This window comes from Chiroxiphia lanceolata, chromosome 5 (assembly GCF_009829145.1).
Source record: "Chiroxiphia lanceolata isolate bChiLan1 chromosome 5, bChiLan1.pri, whole genome shotgun sequence".
Taxonomy (NCBI): domain Eukaryota; kingdom Metazoa; phylum Chordata; class Aves; order Passeriformes; family Pipridae; genus Chiroxiphia; species Chiroxiphia lanceolata.
This window is the reverse complement of record NC_045641.1, coordinates 50674071-50693541: the sequence shown is the minus strand read 5'-3', so window position 1 is coordinate 50693541 and position 19471 is coordinate 50674071. Positions and strand designations below refer to the sequence as shown.

The 19471-nt window shown below is 43.3% G+C and overlaps 1 protein-coding gene across 1 annotated transcript; it reads left to right on the top strand.

The window, feature by feature from the left end:
* Window positions 1–11846, top strand: RBX1 (ring-box 1). The gene is made up of 5 exons (XM_032687783.1): window positions 1–132; window positions 2430–2508; window positions 8881–8951; window positions 10248–10333; window positions 11668–11846. Exons 1-5 carry the CDS (start codon window positions 55–57, stop codon window positions 11678–11680), a joined length of 327 nt encoding a protein of 108 aa, XP_032543674.1. The 5' UTR covers window positions 1–54; the 3' UTR covers window positions 11681–11846.
* Window positions 11847–19471: the final 7625 nt, after the last annotated feature.

The window sequence follows — 19471 nt, the reverse complement described above, 5'->3', positions numbered from 1 at the left end:
CGCACCCCCAGCCCCGCCCTGCTGCGCACGCGTGAGCCGACTCACGCACCCAAAATGGCGGCCGCGATGGATGTGGACACCCCCAGCGGCACCAACAGCGGCGCCGGCAAGAAGCGCTTCGAAGTGAAGAAAGTGAGGCCCCGCTGGCGCGCTGCTCCGGCTGCTCCCGGAGGGACGGGGAGGGGCCGGGGTCGGCCTCGTGGCGGCGAGCGGGACGGAGGAGGGGGCGGCTACCCGCTCCCCTCACGGAGCCGGGCGCCCGGTTCCGCACCGGCGCGGTGGGGGGGGCGGGGCCTGCGGGGAGCCCTGGCGTGCGTCCGGGCCAATAGCTGAGGCGGGCCGGCGCACGTGCAGCGGGCACTGGCCAATCAGCGGGCGCGACCGGCGGGGGCGGGAGCGGGGGGCGCTGAGGGGGCCGCGCCGGTCGGGGGCTCCGCCGCTCGCTCTACTCGGGCGCAGCCGCCCCGGCGGGCCTCGGCTGCTTCGTGCCCGGACCCTCTGGGCATCTCAGGACGGGGAGCAGGGATGGAGTGCTGCCGCCTCCCCGTCAGCCCCGACCGCTGTGGCCCAGCCGCCCGAGTTGTCCCATGTGCTGTGTAAAATGTAAATGGCTGTTGCTGTCTTTTTTCTCCCCCATCGTCTTTAAATCGAGCCGTAACAACGTGTGTGTAGTCAGAAAATGCTCTCCTGTCACTCTGGCTTTGCCTGCTCGCTGAGAGCAGCCATAATACCGCTCTTTGTCCAGTGCCACCAGTTTGTCAGCTGGATCGTGGTAATAGTCCGAGCCTGCTCAGGAAGGCATAGAGAAGTAGGGGGAGGCTGTGTGGGCTTGTGTTAAGGTATGATTTGAGGAAAAGTGACCCCTGAATTGGATATCAGTAAACGTTTCCAGGGGTTCCCACCTGTAGATGAGTTTGTTTGAAATGCAGCTGCCATCAGCGATGATGGAAGCCCCACATCTGTGCATGGCTGCAGATCTGTGCAGGAGGAGGTGTTTGGGTGACATGATTGTTTGCCCTTTGGAAATAAGGACAGATATAATAGCACATTTGAGGAGCAGGAAGTGGCACCGTTTATGTGTCAGTGGCATTCCTCCTCCCCAGCAAGGTACCAAGGCCTTTGTTACGTGTGTGGCTCAGTACAGGTCTGTGGGTCATCAGAGCAGATCACAATGGGACAAGAGATTAAATACCTGAGTGTGTGTGAGAAATAAGGGTGCAGAGAACTTTTATCTCAGCTGCCTTGAAGTGTGGATGAAGTCCATGAGAGATGAATACCTCAGCCAGAAAGCTGGCTAGACTTGAAGTTGGAACATGGGGAGAAAAAATGAGATGACTAGTGATGCATGTCCTAAACGATCTAGTAGTAGTGTGAATACTTTTTACATCGGCACTAATGAAAATTTGAAGTGCTTATCGAAGTCGGTATTGCTTATCAGTACTTGGCAATCTGCATTCCTCCTTCAGAGTCCCAGGCTGAGGGCAAGCAATGAAAACATTGAGAAGGAAATGGAACACAGTAGAGAAGATTTACTGTAGTACAGTCGATACAATCATATACTAAAAAAAATATAGAGGAAAAAAAATCTAGACTATTTAAGTAGTAAATGAAGATTATCCTGATTACCAATACGATTATCTTGGATTGGTTTGAATATTGAAGGCAAGCCCATTTATTTAAAGAGTTTACAAAAGGCCTGATTATGGATTTTGTGGGGAAGAATAAAAAGGCACTATGTTTTTCTGCATAGTGTGTCTTAAAGTCCTCAAACCCTTCCCCTGAAGTAGCATGGGACAGTGATACTACTTTATATATATATATATATATAAACAAAGTCTTTGAAAGGTTAATTTGGTAGTACTTTTAAATTTTTGTATCCAGCCTTGCTGATAGATCATTGCTTATTAACCTTTTGTAGAGGAGATTGTTCAGCAGTCTGCAAAGGGTAGTGTTAGAGATTTAGTTCTTGATCCCAACTGCTCTGGGGAATGATTACTAGAAGAACTGCTGCAAATAGTGGGAATTCCTCTTAATAAAATGGCATCTGAATTGGCCTTTCTCCAAGGGACTGTCCCTTCCATCAGAATCGCAGATTTGGCATGAGCTGCATCCTTGCCTTTGGATCTTGAGTAGAAATCCAGACGTTTGCATTTGTTTCACAAAAAATAAAAAAAAATAAAAAAGGAGAAACTGAGAGAGTTATCTCGTTTCTGAAGTGGGAAGGAGACATTGGGTCTGGGAGGTTTGTCAGAGGAATGTAACCTGAACTCATGATGAAGAGTTACTCTGGACTTCTGCATTTATTTTTTTCTTAATATCCTACTTTTCTATTTAAAAACATACATGGGCTCTTGAAGAATAACAAGGATTTCTGTGTACTGTAAATTGAATCAAAACTGTTTTTCTTTTTTTCCCCCCTCTCTCTCTAGTGGAACGCCGTAGCTCTGTGGGCATGGGACATTGTGGTTGATAACTGTGCCATTTGCAGAAACCACATTATGGATCTATGTAAGTAAATGGTTGGGAACACAGCTGACAGTTTGAACTTGTGTTCAACAGCTGAAATTTCCCCAGTCGAGGATATAATTCAGCAAATGAAGCTTTCAGTTAGGAACTAAGTCTTCTACTAAACTCTATTTTATGTAACACTGAAGTCCTATAATCTACGTTTGTGGCTTCTGTCACCATACTGCTTTTCCCCTCACCTTTTTTTTGTAAAGAGTAGAATCCCTTGATGCCACATCAACAGTCAAGATGATGTTGCTGAGTGTATTTTGGATGCAACAGAGAGAAAAAGAAGTAATAGTAAAGAGCCATGAGGAATTGAAATTATTCAGGGTCAACAGACATTGCTCACAAAGAGAGGTATTATATTTTGGAGTTGGGGATGTTGCTATGAGTATCAACTTTTTGATGCTACCCATGAAGCCTTGTAACACTCTCTGTGTCTGGCCAGGAAAGGCATGGACCAGCAAATCAATCTGACTCATCATTCCACAAAACCTACCTTGTCTAACTAAGTCAGTGTGTGTTATAGTAGGGAGAATTTTGTAGCCACCTAAAGAATTAATTGTTCATTTACAAAGGAGAGTAATCAAATCCCAAAATAAAAAACAATGCATTGCTACTATTGGTTTGATTTTTTTTTTTCTTCCCCCCCAATAATCTGGATGGTTCATTTCTATCACGAAATAGGTGTGAATGCATGAAGTCACTGATTTCACTCCTTTTAAGTATTGATTATGAGAATAAACCCTTTTTTTCCGTCAGAACTGACAAGATACTGTTGGCACCATCTTGTTTCAGTCATGAGGGACAGAAGACCTTTTAATATACCCCAGACAGAAATTTTCCTATATTACTAAGATATGAGGATAGTGGAACCCCCAAAAACAAGCACAGGTACAACTGCAGTGCCTGGGGATGGCCTGTCATGATCCCACTGCAGTATTTTGTTGCACTTTGTTTTTATGTCGTTGGCCTTGGAACTACGTCCAATGGTAACTTACTGTCAATAAGCCTGTGTGAAAATGAAATATATCACAAAAATGAGACTTCAAGTTTATAGTAACAGCTGGTGGGAGATGCACAATGTATTTAAATACATTGTATTTAAATAATAATTACAAAACTACTTTCTGAAATTTTGTTGGGTTTTTTTGTTTTTTGGGGTTTTTTTAATAAAGAGAAAACACTGGTCTGAAAATGGGTTAAGCAAGTTCAATTCTCTTCTTTGAGACAGATATGTTTATATTTTGAGCCAGCTACTGCCTATCCATGCCTCAGTTTATTCTTGGTTAAAGGGAATGATAACATTAAAAGGAACAGGGATTATGAAATATACTGAGATCCTTTGATACAAAGATTTCCTCTTCAAGTGCCTCTAACCAGTATCATCTTGGAAAGTAGTTTCAAAAGGAGGTGGACACTGGACTACTACTTAATCTCTCAGGTTTATAATATATTAGAGAGGAAAGCATGTTGCTGGCAGGCAAATGGAATTTCAAAGATTTGTTAGAATGTAAGTTACATTTATAGAAGTTACAAATATATAGAATAAATATATAGAATCCTTTAAATCAAGGTAATTACTCACCATAAGTGAGATGCGTTGTAAGGTAGTAGATGCTGCTGTTTCATTCTCTGAATCTACCTCAGAATTGATAGTGCTTTCCATGACAGACCAAATACAGTCTCATGTATTTGCTATTTTTTTTTATGTATAGCAAATAGGACATAAGGGGATGAAGGAGAGGTGTGGAGGAGCTGAAAGAAGAATGGACAGATGCTATTTACCAGTAATGAATTTTGTTTGTCGGTTCTTAAAAAAAAAAAATTCGAAAAGTCCTACCAAAATGTGGGTGGGGATTGAGAGTATATAGGTAGGTTAGGAAAAACAGTAAAGGAAAAGGGCACAGGTAATTTTTTTTTCTTTTTTGTAGTTGCTCAAGCATTACTTGTTATTAATTTGTGTATGAGCAGTGTTATGAAAAGCCTGGACTGCAAATGACAGACCAAAATTGACAGTATACAGAGTAGAAGGGATATCTAAATTGGTATTCCGAGATCAGTGTTGGCTCTGGATTTACTTACTTCCTTGTTACAGATCATTAATGTTGTTAAACAACCCTTTAATTAGATTTTCAAACATAAGATGTGAAGTGATGGCAAACTGAGGAAAAATTAATAGAATGTGCAGGGAAGAACAACACAAGATTCGATTTGAGAAGATGCAGGATGCAAATGTCTCCCACTCCTAGCGACGAAGGGAAACCTTGAGTGGGAAAACATTAAAAGAGTGATAAGTAATGCCAGCCATGGTAATGGAAGTTTGTTAACATTATTAAGTCAGGCATCATTGTTAAGGTGTCCTGCAGTTCTCCTTGTGCATGTGCCTTATGACTCGGTAATAATGTGGCTGAAGAATTCCCCTTGCCCTCAGTTTGTTTTGTATTCAATGTACAGAAGGAATGAGTAGATTTTCAGTGTTTTGTTTTCATTCTTCTATGGAAAGACCCAGGTCCTGTTCAGACCTTACTTTAGCCTTTCTTCAAAGGCTTGCTCTCTGGTGCTGTTATTGCAATATGGTAAATTGAGGAGTGTTGCCTAAGCATTGGATTTAGTGTATTGGATTATCTTCAGGTCTTAAAACATGGAATGTAATATTGTAGTAAGGTGATCAGCATAGTTTTGAACTGCAGAAAATGTACCATCAAAATACTGTCCCCTTGCTTTGACAGTGAGATGCAAAGTACCATGTTTGATATTCCAGCCTCACAAAACAGTTACCTTGCATAGAATCCAAAGAATCTCAGAATGCTTAATAGATTGAATATTATTGGATTTATGAGAAGAGTAAAAGAATGGAACTAAGTATATATAGTTGCTAAGTCATAAGTAGGACTGGAAGATGATAGCTGTGTACACGTATTTTGGGAGTGATACTAACAGCAAATACTGAGAGTCATATTGTAAGTAGAAGGAATCAGATGATGATGTGATATAGGGGAGCTTACAATAAGTATTTAGTAAAATCTACAGATCATTCCTAAGTAACTGCAAGGAACTGCAAGGGGGAAATTCTTAAGTTTGAAAAAGTAAATTGAAGAGCTCATTCTGCGTTCTGGGGTACTAGACTAGGCCAGAATAGGCTATGTCAGTTGGAAGGGACCTACAACGATCATCTCTTCCAACTTCCTGGCTGCTTCAAGGCTGACCAAAAGTTAAAGTGTGTTATTAAGGGCCTCTTAAAGACTGACAGGCTTGGGGCATTGACCACCTGTCTAGGAAGCCTCTTCCAGTATTGGCCTGCCTTCTATTGCTTTGTAATATCCAGACTAAACCTCCCCTGGTACAGCTTTGCACCGTTCCCATGCATCTTATCACTGGATACCAGGACAGCTGCTCCTCATAGGATGAGTAATAAGTGTAGTTAAGTTTATTAGCCTGGTTATTTGGTTTTTCTGTCTATTCTCTGAGTGTTGTGTTAGCCAAACTGTGTGTATTTATTTATTTCTCTTCTTCCCAATAGCTTGATCCCTTCATGACAGTTTTAGAAGGCAATATGAATAAAAAAAGGGAAACCATACAGTGGTTACCCTTGCTTAAGCAGAAACAGATTTGAAGAGCTCTTATCAAATTTACCAGTGCAGTGGGCTGTTTTTGTAGCTGCAAACAAAAGAGATGTACTTTACTTCTGTTACCTCCTGTTATGGCTACTTAAATCCTGAGATACAGAAGATTTCTGCAATAGAAAATGTATAGAAAGTGGGACAGTTATGATGCCAGGATTCAGAAGCTGCCATTATATAAGATGTATTTCCATAACTCCCTGAGTTGAAATGCCTCCCTTGCATCTTTCACAATTATTTACAGGTATTTCAGGTTTTAGCTGTATCTTTCTGCCCTCACCTCCAGACACTCTGTGAAAAGCAAGGCAACAGAAGAGTTGTTCAGTATTCCTCCATTACCTGTTACTGTCTGACTCTTACTGCTTCTCTTGGATCAGCAGATGGTAAACAGCTTCTCTTTCAGAATCATCAGCTTTCATTCTCTGACAGATACTGTTCATGTGTTTTATTTCTTTGTTGATATATTGTCCTCTTCTGAAATGAAGCAGGTAGGAGACCAAAAAGTGGTTCAGCTTTTGGAAAGCCCTCTTTTGGCAGCCAAAGGTAGCAGTGCCAGCAGTGGTCTCCAGCCTGTTTGATGAGGGGGTTAAATCTGGGTTGGAAAGGGCCTTACGTCAGCACTAGAGGACTTTTCCTCAGCTATTTCCATGGAAGCTCATCTGTCCTCTTAAGCTTTTTAATGCTTTAGACTGTACTAGCTTGTCAGAGAATGTTTGAGTAAGACTAAAATGAATTTCAGTGATGGTTTTCTTCCTTTCCTAAACCAACTTTCTTCCCTCTCACTCCCAGTCAAAATGCAGAGTCCTTTAAAGCCAGAAACAAAAATTTATAATTGTGTTCCAAAGCATGCAGCTCCCAGGTTAGGGCCACTAACAGAGGGGGAAAAGAAAGACAAAATGACATAAAAATGGACTTCATGTCTGATATGCCAAATGTTTTGTTTTCAGCAGGAAAAGAGAAGAAACAAAATAAGTGTTTCTTGTGTGCTGGAGCATTTTCCTTGCTTTCAGCAGAGAATTCCTGAGCTAAACTTTGCTTATCCGTTGACTTTTCTCCTTCGGATGAATGTTCTCACCATTTTCTACTACTCCTCACCATTTTCTACTACTCCTCACCATTTTCTACTATTCCTCACTATTCAGTTACTTTACAAACTCATGCCAGGTGTTCAAAACTTAATATAATACACCCCATGATCATGAGTCTATACTGCAGTAACAGTAAAATTGTTGCATCAATCTCAGGTGTAAAATCTTGTGCAAATATCCAAAGTAATTGAAGTTCTTCAAGAGTCTTGAGCATCTTCCATTTTTTTAATCAGATTTAGTTTTATTGCTCTTTGTATTGAGAGCTTCAGGAATTAAGACATCAAACATTTCAGGTGTACTGGATTTTGTTCTCCTCTGTAGGCAAGTAAGGGATTGAGCTTTGGACTTCTGCTGTGGTGTATCACACTGATGTAAACCATGATAAATACACTTTCTTTCAAATCTTGCAGAACAGCTGGTGTTACTGAGTTTCCTTAGATGTCAGTTTTTATTTTGAGTAGTTCCTCACGACTAAGGTTAACTGACCTCTCTCATATCTCAGAAAAAATGGGTCTTTCTTTTATTTTGTTCCTCTCCACACCTGAAAAAGCACGAAAAAAACGAATAAAGGGATGAATAGGAGAGAGCAAATACAGATCACATTTTCTGAGCCAAACCCGTGGGGTTTGAAAGTTTTTGCATCTGAGCATATTCAAGCTCACAAACAGTGAACATAGAATTAGAGCTCATTCAGACATCGTCTTTGCCAGGGGAAAAAAGTGATCTGCAAAACAAGAAAGCAGCAAGCCTGTGTGTTGAGTTCTAAGCTGATTGTCTATCAGCATGTCTTTTTAAATCATTAGGGCTTGACTCTTAAAGAAAGCATCCTTTAGCAGGAAGTAAAATGTTGGTCTCATAAGTTTGTGCTGCTGATGGTGGAGGAGTTGGAAATATCCTTTTTTCTTCTGAAGTTTCTTCTTGAGGTGGAGCAAAGTGAATTGTTCAGGCTCTAGAATGGAGAACCACATTGCAGGATTTATTTTCTCACTGCTGTTCTTCCTTCTTGCCTCACTCTCTCTTGTCTCCTTCATCCATGCCACCTGACACAGAAGCCCAAAACATAACCCAAACCCATAAATAGTTGGGGGTTTTTGTGAGGATGGGTACTTAGCTCCAAGGTATAAAAAGACTAAACCATAAATTTTTAAACTATTGTGTGGTTTTGGGGTGTACTTGCCTATCACAAGACTATAGAATAAAGACAGGCAAGCTCCAGATTACATGAGCAAAGTAAGTTATAAATAGAGTACATAATGTCTGACAAGACAGTGAATTTACTTAGAGAGAAACGTGGGTAAGAAATTTATGTAGCTTCAACTGATCATGAAAAGATATCTGTTAAAATACAGGAGGAAAAAATTAAAAATATTTATCCTTGAAATTTGGGAAGGAGACACATGTTGCCAGCAGATGAACTATGTACTCTTGCCCTCTGCAACCTCAGAATACTAAAAAAGTAGAGGAAGAAGGAAATCACAACTAAGTATATTTTGGTCTGGTACTTTTGGAAAAACAGTACGCATTAAACCACAGCTCTTGGCCCTTTCTGATGTAATAAATCTCCCCCTGCCCTTACTTGCTAATATGAAGAAATCTATCACTTGGTGTTGCATGCACATCTTCTACTCCCGTGTATATCTGTTTAATCTTTGTTTTCACAGGCATAGAATGTCAAGCAAACCAAGCATCGGCTACCTCTGAGGAGTGCACAGTTGCATGGGGCGTCTGCAATGTAAGGAAAACTGTTTTATTACTGAGCTCATGTGTGGTGATGCTATATCCCCCTTTTCTGAAGACTCGGGACAGAATGAGTTCTATGAAATGTTTCACATAATCCACCACAAATAAGAACTTCAAACTCCATATGTTTAGTAGAGTTTAGAAAGGAGAGAGAGAATAAAATAAAGTGAAAGTTGGAGAGATGTAATAAGGAAGACACAGAAATGAAGGGAGGAAGATAGACCTTTACTTTTTTTTTTTTAAGAATAATAGATCTTTCATTCTGAGCATAATTTTTCTGATCAAGGTTTGCCAAGGAGCTATGCCTTTTTTTCTTTTTTTCCCGTGGTAAAAGGATTAATTGGATGTCAGTATGTCAGCATGCTTGATTGGTCTTCATGCAGGCTGGTTCAAGGAGTCAGTGTGAGGTAACTACATGATTTGCTTCCATTTTTGGAGGAAAGTCGAATTGATACTAATGGTTTGTCTCCAGCTCTTCCAGTGTGTTGCCATATATGCTCCTTTGTACATGGTCCCACCAGCACATGAACTCCAAACTTGAATACCTCCTAGCTAGCCTTGGCTTGAGTTGGAAGATAACATTTTCCATAATGAAATAACTTCCTCTGTTCAATCCTCACTAAGCTGTGGGATCGAGTTACAGCATGATAATGCTGGAACAAGATTATAAATGTTGCAATTCTGTTTGCGGAGGACAAGAGCAAAATTTTTAACCATGTCAGAATATTCTAGTGTCAAAATTATATTCTTGTGTGCAAGAGTTACCACAAGTGGAACCTTGGTTTTAAGTAGCTGTATGGAGTATTGAAAAGGGTATCCTTATTAAACACAGAGTTGGTTTTCTTCTTTCTGATTTTCCAAATTCCTTTTTATTCAGGCTCTGGTTTCTCCTGAAAACTGACAGAAAGCTTCCTTCAGTGTGTATACATTCATATCATCCCTGCTACTCACTCTGAAATCCTCTTTCTTTTCTTTCTGATTATGCTTCTTACCAGCATCTGCTCTGCCAATTTTAGCAGCTGCTAAACTCTGCGCTCTCTCCTTCATCAGAAGTCAGTCAGTTGCCACTGCGTGCACTGTGGAACAGGCTCCCTGCTGCCATTTCACTAATATTTCTCCCCTCTCTGAAAATGTGGATCAGTTCCTTGGTGTTTACCAGCGAATTGGCTGATCAGTCCTCCCCACTTTTGCCTGCAAACACTTGCTACTCTCTACTTGCCGTGGTAACTTTCACATTGAGATATCTTCATGTGTTCTGAAATGATGTGATCTGAACTTTGTCTTCCAGCACGCTTTCCACTTCCACTGCATCTCTCGCTGGCTCAAAACTCGCCAAGTATGTCCGCTGGACAACAGGGAATGGGAGTTCCAAAAGTAGGTATCCTGCACAGATGTCAAGATGAAAAATCCAGTTGTCCTTCTGTTAATATAAATGATCAGTGTAAGATTTGTGGGGCTGAGGGCATAGTTGCTGTTGGGAGAGGCTTTTTCCTCTATCTTGCTGTATAGGGACCTTTCCTTAGCCTCCTGGTGCTAAATGAGCTCTGAAGGAAGTCCAAACAGCTGTGGGGTAAGTGGGAGCTGTTAAAAAATAGTGATTTCTATTGACATTCCCTCTAAAGGATGGAGAGCAGAAGAGAAATGGAATTCACTAAAAGTGGAGCCTCAGGGGAATGCTGTACTGCCATTTGAGCAATTTAGGTTTAGAGAATTACCTGAATTCACCTGCTTGGGTTCCAAAGTGTTTCTGCTGAGGTGCCAGACATCTTACTGGGCCCCTCTGTTATCTTGGTGATTTCGTTTATAACTCAGAGCCTCAGAGACTGATATAGCTGATTTCCTAGCATCTGGAAATCAAGTGTCCATGTAACCATTGCTGCAGCTCAGGCCCATTTAGTCATAATTTCTATATTGTTTTTGTTTTGTATTTTTCAAAGGTCTGTTGTTAGAATAGTAATAGGAGATCAGCCGATAGATTTTTGAGGGGTAATTGTTTTTTGAGAGGTATTGAGAATAGTTAGGAAGTTTGCCTGACACTCGCTTTGTTGTGCACAGTTTATCCATTAATCTTTTCTTAACTGTGGATTGTCCCTCTCCCCACCTCCTTTATTAAAAAATTACATTAATTTTAATCAGAGTCCAGATGGAAACAAAGCAAAAAAGATAAAAGTATTGAGGATTGTCTTTGGGATCTGGTTCACAGTCAGTTGCACAAATCATCATTAACATGACAACTCGAGTACCATAGTTCTGATACTAAGATGTTTTAGTGAACACACAATGAAAACTAAGTCCATGGTGCCTGGCTAGTGACTTAATATTGCATGGGCAGCATGATGAGAAATGGAGACATGAATTAATATCTTCTGATGCATGCTCAGTGTTACTTCCAGGGCTATGACAAGCTTTGGCCTTGTTTTCATGCAGGACATATTTGAACTGGGATTCAGGGCAAAAGATGATGATACTGAGGATCTCTTGCACATGGTATTGTGGATTGCTCAGGCTCTCTCCTAAGTGATGTCTGGATAGACTTTTAGGGGAAGTGAAATGTAGAGAACTTCCTAAGATTTCCCTAACATAGCATTTTACCTTCATCCCATTTACATGTTAATTACATTGTGGCAGAATGAAAATAAATCCACCCAAATCAGCACTACCATGAATTGTAATTCTTAAAAAGTCATTAATATATTATCTATTTGCAGGTATGGGCACTAGAGAGATGGTCACCGCGCTTCTCGTTATGTCATCAGACTCAGTTGTTCTTGTCACTATGGGTTTGTTTTAGCAACGTGGAAAGTCAGTAATGTATACAATTCTTCTTTCATCCTAATTTCTTTGTTGTACACCACTGAATAAAATCTTACTGGAGCTTCCTGTCAAAGTTTTTTGTCCTGTGTTCAGGAGTGAGCAGTTGGAGCATGAGGGAGGGGAATTATCTGCAGACCAGGGATTTAAGCTAGGCTTAATTCTTTATTTAGCTGGGCAGTGCTTCTTGTTGCTACGCCAGGCTTTTGACTGAGTTTGATCCTACTCCCACACAACAGAACCACACCTCTGGCTCACTGAGGTCAGCGTTAAACTCCACCGTGTAGTGCGATGGGTGCAGGACTTGGCCTGGCTAAGAGTAATTTGTGCAATAGCATTTCATGTGGACATGCTTTCTTACAGCTGAGTTGAAATGATGATCTATACAATTAGGGGTTGTGTCATCATTAGAAAGTACTCTCTTGCTTCTGCTCTTGCAGAAGCTCCCCTGCAGAGGAAATTTTCTCCAACTTCCCAGTTCCAGCGGTTTAACCTTGGGGAACACTGACTGTTACTTTTTGTCAGTGTTCATAAAGCACTTCCACGTGTCAGGTGAAAATAAATAGAAACTTCATGTGCTAGATTGGCTGGAAAGCTAAAAGTATGCAGTGTATGTACAAACTAATTTGTGGTTGGCTTTCTACTGGTATTTTTCCTAGTTCAAGACAAACTGGCCCAAAATTGTTCCTCTGACAACTGTATGATGTTCTGTTTGGTGTGTCTTCTACCAAATGGCCTGGTATCCTGCTCGCAGCATCAAATTTTGGCCTTTATGTCAGAAGCCTCAGCAAAGCTGAGATCTCAAACAAGGTCCAAGAAATTCTTCCAGCTACAACGGGCTGTGTCTCTTTGTGCCAGCATTGGTAGACATGGTAGATTTCTTTCCTTGGCTGTTCATGATGCCACCTTTGGATCAACACTTTTGCTAGTTATTGAGGATGGAAAATTTGATAGCTGATGCTAAACGTTAGTGTACTGTAGCGATAGGGGATAAAGATGGTCATTGACAGAGCCAAAACTCGCATGTTTTTCAGTAATTGCTGGGGCTTGCTTTAATCTGCAGCAAGTAAATGTCAGGATTATTTTGTCAGCTGGTGTCAGTGCTCTGAAATTAGATGGTTCACTGTTTTCCACCCTGAAGAAGAAAAGAGGAGCAAGTAGGATCAGGAGAGTTTATAGACAGTTTATTTACAAGAATTCTTGGTAGAAAGTCCATCTCAAGTTTGCCAGTTAGTTTTGGTGATGGAGGCAGGAATGGAACAGAAGAGAAGGAATGGAACAGATGATCTCAACAGTAGTCAAAGTATTCATCCAGGCAGCAGGGTATCCAGGTTAAATGCCATTCCCTGAAATTTAAACTCCTATTTAATGTCCTGTCCAGATGAGTGAAATGACAGATGTCTCTGGTTTTGATTGTCCATTTTGTTTGCAGTATTTGGTTTTTCAGGACCTGGAACCCAGATGCTCACTGATTGGGGAATTTATATCCTTGAGAACTTTGTTTTGGGTCCAGCTATGTCATTCTGATTTGTCCCTCTTTAGTCTGTGCATAGTGCCCTGAGCATATTTTTTTGGCTGGGGACAGACACATCAGGCATTTCAGACACATCAGGCATTTCCCTCTTCTTAGTGGCTTCATGTGCATTTGCTTGAGGCTGTGCCTGCAAAAAGACAGGGGGGGTTGGTATTTTTTATTGCCTTTTTTTTTTTAATGGATCCCTCCAAATGGCTGGCTACAGGCACTCTCCCCACACACCCTTCGAACCTCTACTCTGCTGTGTGTAAAGCCCTGACTGTTAAACTTCATTTCAGATTGCTTTTGTAGTGTCTCTCCCAAACCTGATTTTCCCAAATAGAAAAATATGGAGTGTAAAGCACCAATTGCTTACAGACCCAGGAAAGAAAATCCTTTTTCAGCTACTGCCCATTGCAGTGGCCCTGCTGCCACTTCCCCTGTCCTGATCCACAGCTGCTCCAACACTGGGCTGCTGGCAGTCCCATCTTCCATAGCGCATTAAGGGTTGTGTTCGGAGGGAGGAGGAAAAGCTTCAGCAAGTAACCTTAGAGAGAAGCACTACAGCACAGGCAGTGCCAGGTGAAGGTATGAGGGATCTCTTGTATCCGAGGGATCTGTTTTATCGAAAGGCACAAAGTGCCCCATTTCCCCAGGGCATGGTTGCTCACTCAGGCTGGCATTGCTCTGTCCTGACTTTTACTGTTTGGCCTCCATCTCTGCTAGGCATGGTGGTGGTGGAAGGAAGATAGGCCATGCATTCCCACTGCCTTTTTTCCTAAAGCAACAGTAATTTTTGACTGCAGCTGCCCCTTTTTGCAATATATGGAGAGCTTTTTGGGGAGGACGGAAGAAGAAGGCACATTTCTAAGTATCCTGGGGGGAAAGTAGGTGTGCAGGGGAGAAAAGACTGTGTCAGTGCTGTTTGCCCATCCTAAAAATGGAGAATGCATCTGAACTGTGGACCCAAAAATAAAATCAGGAGAAAATGACAGTTGAAACTGCAGAGAGCAGCATATCCTGCAGCTGCCCGGCTTAGAGAAAAACAAATCACTGGTAGACCCACTGTGGAGCAGAAGGCAATTTTGACATTTCTCATTCTTTCTGCAAGTTTGTCAACTGAGGTGAGCTGCATCCCTGAGCAGGCCCTGGCAGAGAGCAGCCAGAACAGACCAGACCAGGCAGTGCCTTCCTTCTCTGCCTTTTGCAAAGAAAACAATGAGCTCCAGGTGCTGTGTGGCATTGGCTGTGCCTCATGCACCAAATCCCTCCGTAGTCTTGCATTAAAATGCCAGAATGGGGATGATGTGACACCGAGATGGCGCGGCACGTTGGGCTGCATGGAAGTAGGAAGGGACAAACGGGACTTTCCCTGTCAAAATCGCACCACAGACCATGCATTAAAAAATGTCAGGCTGTTGGGAGTCTGCTGGTTGAAAAGTGTCTGATGGCTGAGAGAAATGGCTGAAGCCTCAACCAGTTTTCCAGGCTTGTAGCGACACACCATGGAGTGAACTTCATGATCACGTCTCCTGCCTCAGACAGATAGGGAGGGAGTTTGAGATGTGGAGATGCAGATGTTTAGGCTTGAATGAGGAAGCTTTGCAATTGTTTTGGGTGGCCCTGTGCAAATACCCCTTGCAGGGGAGCCCCAGGAGCTGCTCCCACTGTTGTGTGGTCGAGTGCGATGGTGAAACCCAACCCACACATAAGAAAACACACTTTCAAGGGGGGAGCTGTCTGTGTGCAGGCAAGCAAAGGGCCAGCAGCCAGCAGCCTAAGGAAGAAGTTAATGGCATCCCCAAGTAGTCTGGGGCAAAAAATGAGCCAAGCAGTACTGGCAGTGTGTGAGCTGCAGAAAAGCTCTCTCAGGCAGAGGGCTGAGCATCCAGGAGGGGAGTAAGCACCTGAGAAGATCTGCCCTGTTACTGGAAAACTACTTTCTCCAAAGGCATCAGGGCAGAGGATGACAACAACACCACTTCCCTGACTGACTCTGCCTTGAGTTTCATTCCTAGAGCTAAAAAGGAGCAGCCAAGAATGAGTAGGAAGATAAAGAAGAGATGGGCAGAGGCAGAGACCAAGACAAAGAAGAGATGGGCAGAGGCAGAGACCAAGACTAAGTCACTGGTTGTGCTTGCTCCCATCATCAGACAGGCAAGGAGATGTTCTGAAATGTGGGGACCACCCTTTGTGAAGAGCACAAGCTCTTCCCCTTGTCAGCATGGGAGTGATCCCACATTGTACTTGCACAGCAGGAACATGGTGCCATCATGGGACATCAGAGAGACACTTGCAAGGTGCAGAGATAATGCCTGTGAGGTGTTGCTTGGCCAGCACGCTGATGGTCCTTTCCCTGGCCCACCATGAACTCCCATGCTTCTGCCCTATGGCAGCTGCTTTGCCACCCAGTGAAGGGAAGAACCCCTCAGGAGGCTTTGGGTGGGCTCAGTGGGCACTGGCACCCCAGATTGCTCAACCCAGTCTGGGCAAAAGCCATCACTGCCTGGAGATCCCCAGGCCGCAGCTGGACAGAAAGAGGTGACACTGCTGAGGGTATTTTCCTAACAAAGATTCCCCTGAGGGCTGGAGGGGAGGAGGAGGATGGGTGTGGAGAAGCATCCTTTATCTCCCTGCTTTGCTTACCCTGTTCTCCCCACAAAACCTGTGGGAAGAGTGAGCTCTTCTTGCCTGCTTTTACTTTTCCTCATAAGCTCACTCTGCCAATATCACTGCCAGCTCTAATCTGCTGTGAGGAAACACACCGTTCCCCCCACCAGACACTCCATACATTGCTCTGTTCTCTTCCCCAGCACAGCAGGCTTTGCAGTAAGCCTGTTGTTGCTCACTGCGGGGCACCTCGGTGCACGCCCCTCACCACACCACCACCCTCTCCCCATTCCCCGTGGCTCACTCTGGCCTGTTCTCTGCTCTCCTCTTTCATTTCCCCTCTCTCTGATATGGTTCCCATGGAGATCCTGAGGTACCAGTGGTGCCTGTCCTCCACAGCCCGAGGGAAGGGGTTGGTGGGATGATTTTGGGCTCACCTGGGCTGACGTTGCATCCAATCCCACAAGTCAAGCTACAAGTTGCTGAAATTTCTGTTTTGTCTCTCTGCCACTTGACTTCTTCACAATAGGACACTGGCCTGTCCTTTCCCTTTTTTAGCTGCTTTCCAGCCTCTCCCCATTGGACACAGAAGAGGCAGCTCACCAGGTTTTCGCATCCTGCCATAAACAGCAATGCTCCTGGCTGCAATAAGGAGAGAGGGGGGAACCATTTGAGGCTGTGATTTAAAGATCTGTTAGAAAATAGCACCAGCTGATTCTGGAAAGACCAAGGCCAAGTGTGGGGATACACCACTGCCTACGGCCTTGCTGAATTTACCTGCTCCACTACAGCAGCCTGGAGTTTGCCTGTTTGCTGCCTTTTCTTTCCATATTGCTGTGAATATGGCTCAGTCACCCGATTTCTTGGTCCTTGCATGAAAGGTGAGTCCTGGCCTCACTGCTCCAACACATAAACCAGGAAGAGGGCAGAGCAGTTTCCTCTGGAAGGGTACCAGACGTAGCAGCGCGATAGGTATCAAAACTCAAGATAGGACTGCAAAGCAGTATGACCCTGGGGCATCAGGATTTTCCATCCATGGGGCATCAGGTAGGTGTTTTGAGTTGATCTGCTGTCACAGGCAGATGATTCTGGATGCCAGCATGCTGGCGGTGCCTTTGAGAACATGTCCTCTTCTTCTGGTTGTGTTGTTCTTCCTCTCATCTCCTCTTTATCTTCCTGTACTGGATCTCAAGTGGATACTTATGAGCTGGGGAAGGGTATTAAAGGAGGTTTTCTTCTCTTGAGATGTAGCCTGCTTAGTATCCTTTTTATTCCCCTTCCTCTCCCATGTCCTAGAAGACATCATTTTCAACGCAGATCAAAAAGGGCATTCATCTCCTGCCCGCTCGCTGAGAGAAGTGGTGTGCTGTTGGAGCAGTGTTTTCATTGCAGTTGTATTGGATGCATTGAAAGGATTCATTTTGATTTTTAGACATGAAACGTTATGATTTTTTAATGAAAAACATGGACTTGAATGTTTTGTGTACTCCCCCCTCCCACCTCTTGCCAAATGTCAGTATTGTGGATTTTTTGAAGGGTGTGTGTTTGCCAAAATTCATCCCAGAGCTGCAGCCTTTTCTGTAAAACATGAGTTCAGTTTTGCATGGTTTCAGTGTGTAAGTCATTATGCTTGTCGAAAAATCCTTTCACTCACGTTCAGTTTTGGGAGTGAGAGATTGCCGCAGGTGCCAAGGCTCTCGCATGGCCACGCAGAGTGAGTGGCTATCCATCTCCCCGCTCAGCTAAGCGGAGACCAAAAATTTAAACTCATAAATCACTGATCTGCATAATGTTCAGAGATGAAAGTCTACAGAGAAAGACAATAGTTGTGTGAGGATCACCTCTGAGCCCCTGGTTTCCCCAGAAACCTTCCAACAAGATAAACTGCTCCCTAAAGGGACCTGTGTGAGGAGCAACACAAACTTGTGCTCCCCAGCAGATATTTGGGTGTCTCTTTGTGCCACTGTGTACCTTTCCAGTGGGGTAGTAAGATGGCAAAAAGGTGTTGCTCCCAGGTAGGAGGCAGAATGGGATACTCCATCCTTTTTCAGTCATTTTAGAACAGATTTCATTTTATCCATGTAGGTTCTTCTTGAAAGGGTTGAGGTAAGTGCGAATCTCAATGGGTCTATTGGACACAACTTCCAGGAGGATAAGATTCAGAAAGACTCATGCTAGATTTGCTTCAGAAGATTTTTACCTATGTCTCAGACTTTGTTCCTGTGCCTCCTGGTGTTACCCATGAGCATCAGCCTCTTTTCAGATAGTCACCAGCTGTTTATAAATCCAAACAGCCTCCTTTTTTTTGGTTCAGCTGAGACCTACCTTTAAAACCTGAGACTGGCACCCAGAGATACTCCTGCTGACGGAGAAACAGAGCCTATCCTTATTCTGTTCCCATATTACATATGACATATGTCTCAATAATTGATTTCACTGTTTCTGCAACCACTGTGCTCATGCAACATTTCTGTCCCAGATTGTGACCACCTCCACCACCTCACCAATATGGCTCATCCTGCTTACAGCTGGAGACCTCTGACAGGCAGGGTGACATTCATGGGAAAGGGACACATCAAATCCTCAAAATCACAAGCGGCTGCAGCATTTGGGCCAAAAACCCAGCCATTGCTTGCTTTGTGGCTGTTTCCTCACTTGATGCTGTAGGTTGCTTTGGCAGAATGGAGCTATGGGTGAAGACAGTGGCCCTGGAGTTGAGGCCACTGTTGATCAACCATCTCCTGAAGCACAGAGCTTTGCACAGAGAGCGGATGTTCCTGGAGTGAGGATGATGAGCTCAACCCAGCTCCTTTGTGCTGCCCATAAGTCACACTTGGGTATATCAAAGCCTTGAACTGTCAGTGCTACCTAGATGTAAATAACATAATTATCCTAACTAAAATTAAGAGTTTATCAGACTTCCTGTGTTGAATCTTTTTATTACAGCCTTTTTTTTCCATCACAGATTTGATTTGCCATAGAGTTTATGTGACTTTGGATTATAAATCTCTGGCTTTCAAACACTACCTGACATCATAAGCTGTTGCAGCAGCTAATTGGCAGCTGTTCAGAGGCTTATTTTGCTGAGGAGAAGGCTTTTTTCCTGACTGCCCTGAAACGTGCTGGTCCCTTTCAAAACAGGTTTTCCCATGCGATGAGTGATGCCGGATCCATACCAAAGTCCTATGGGATCACAGCATGGATGTAACCCCACTCAGCTAAAGCAATGAGCCTGTGCCAAGGAGCACATGGGGTGGCGGGTGTGGGGAGAGGAAAGGGCTTGAGCCTTCCTTATCCCTGCAAGGTAGAAGGTGGCAGCATCATGCAGAGAATGCAAGGATGATCTCTTCAGCCCACCATCCCTGCCAGTGACTGCCATCATGGATGCCTCCATGTTAGGCGAGGCTGCTCACAGCAGCTGCCAAGATAGGAGCTTCAGAGGGGCACCTGTGCAAAGCTGTGCTAGCATCACAAGTTATTTATAGCATGGTCAAATATTTCTAATGATTGTATCAGGCTGCAGAGTTCAAGTTGTATGAAATAACCTTTTTTTCCCCCTGTCAGAACAGCCACTGAGC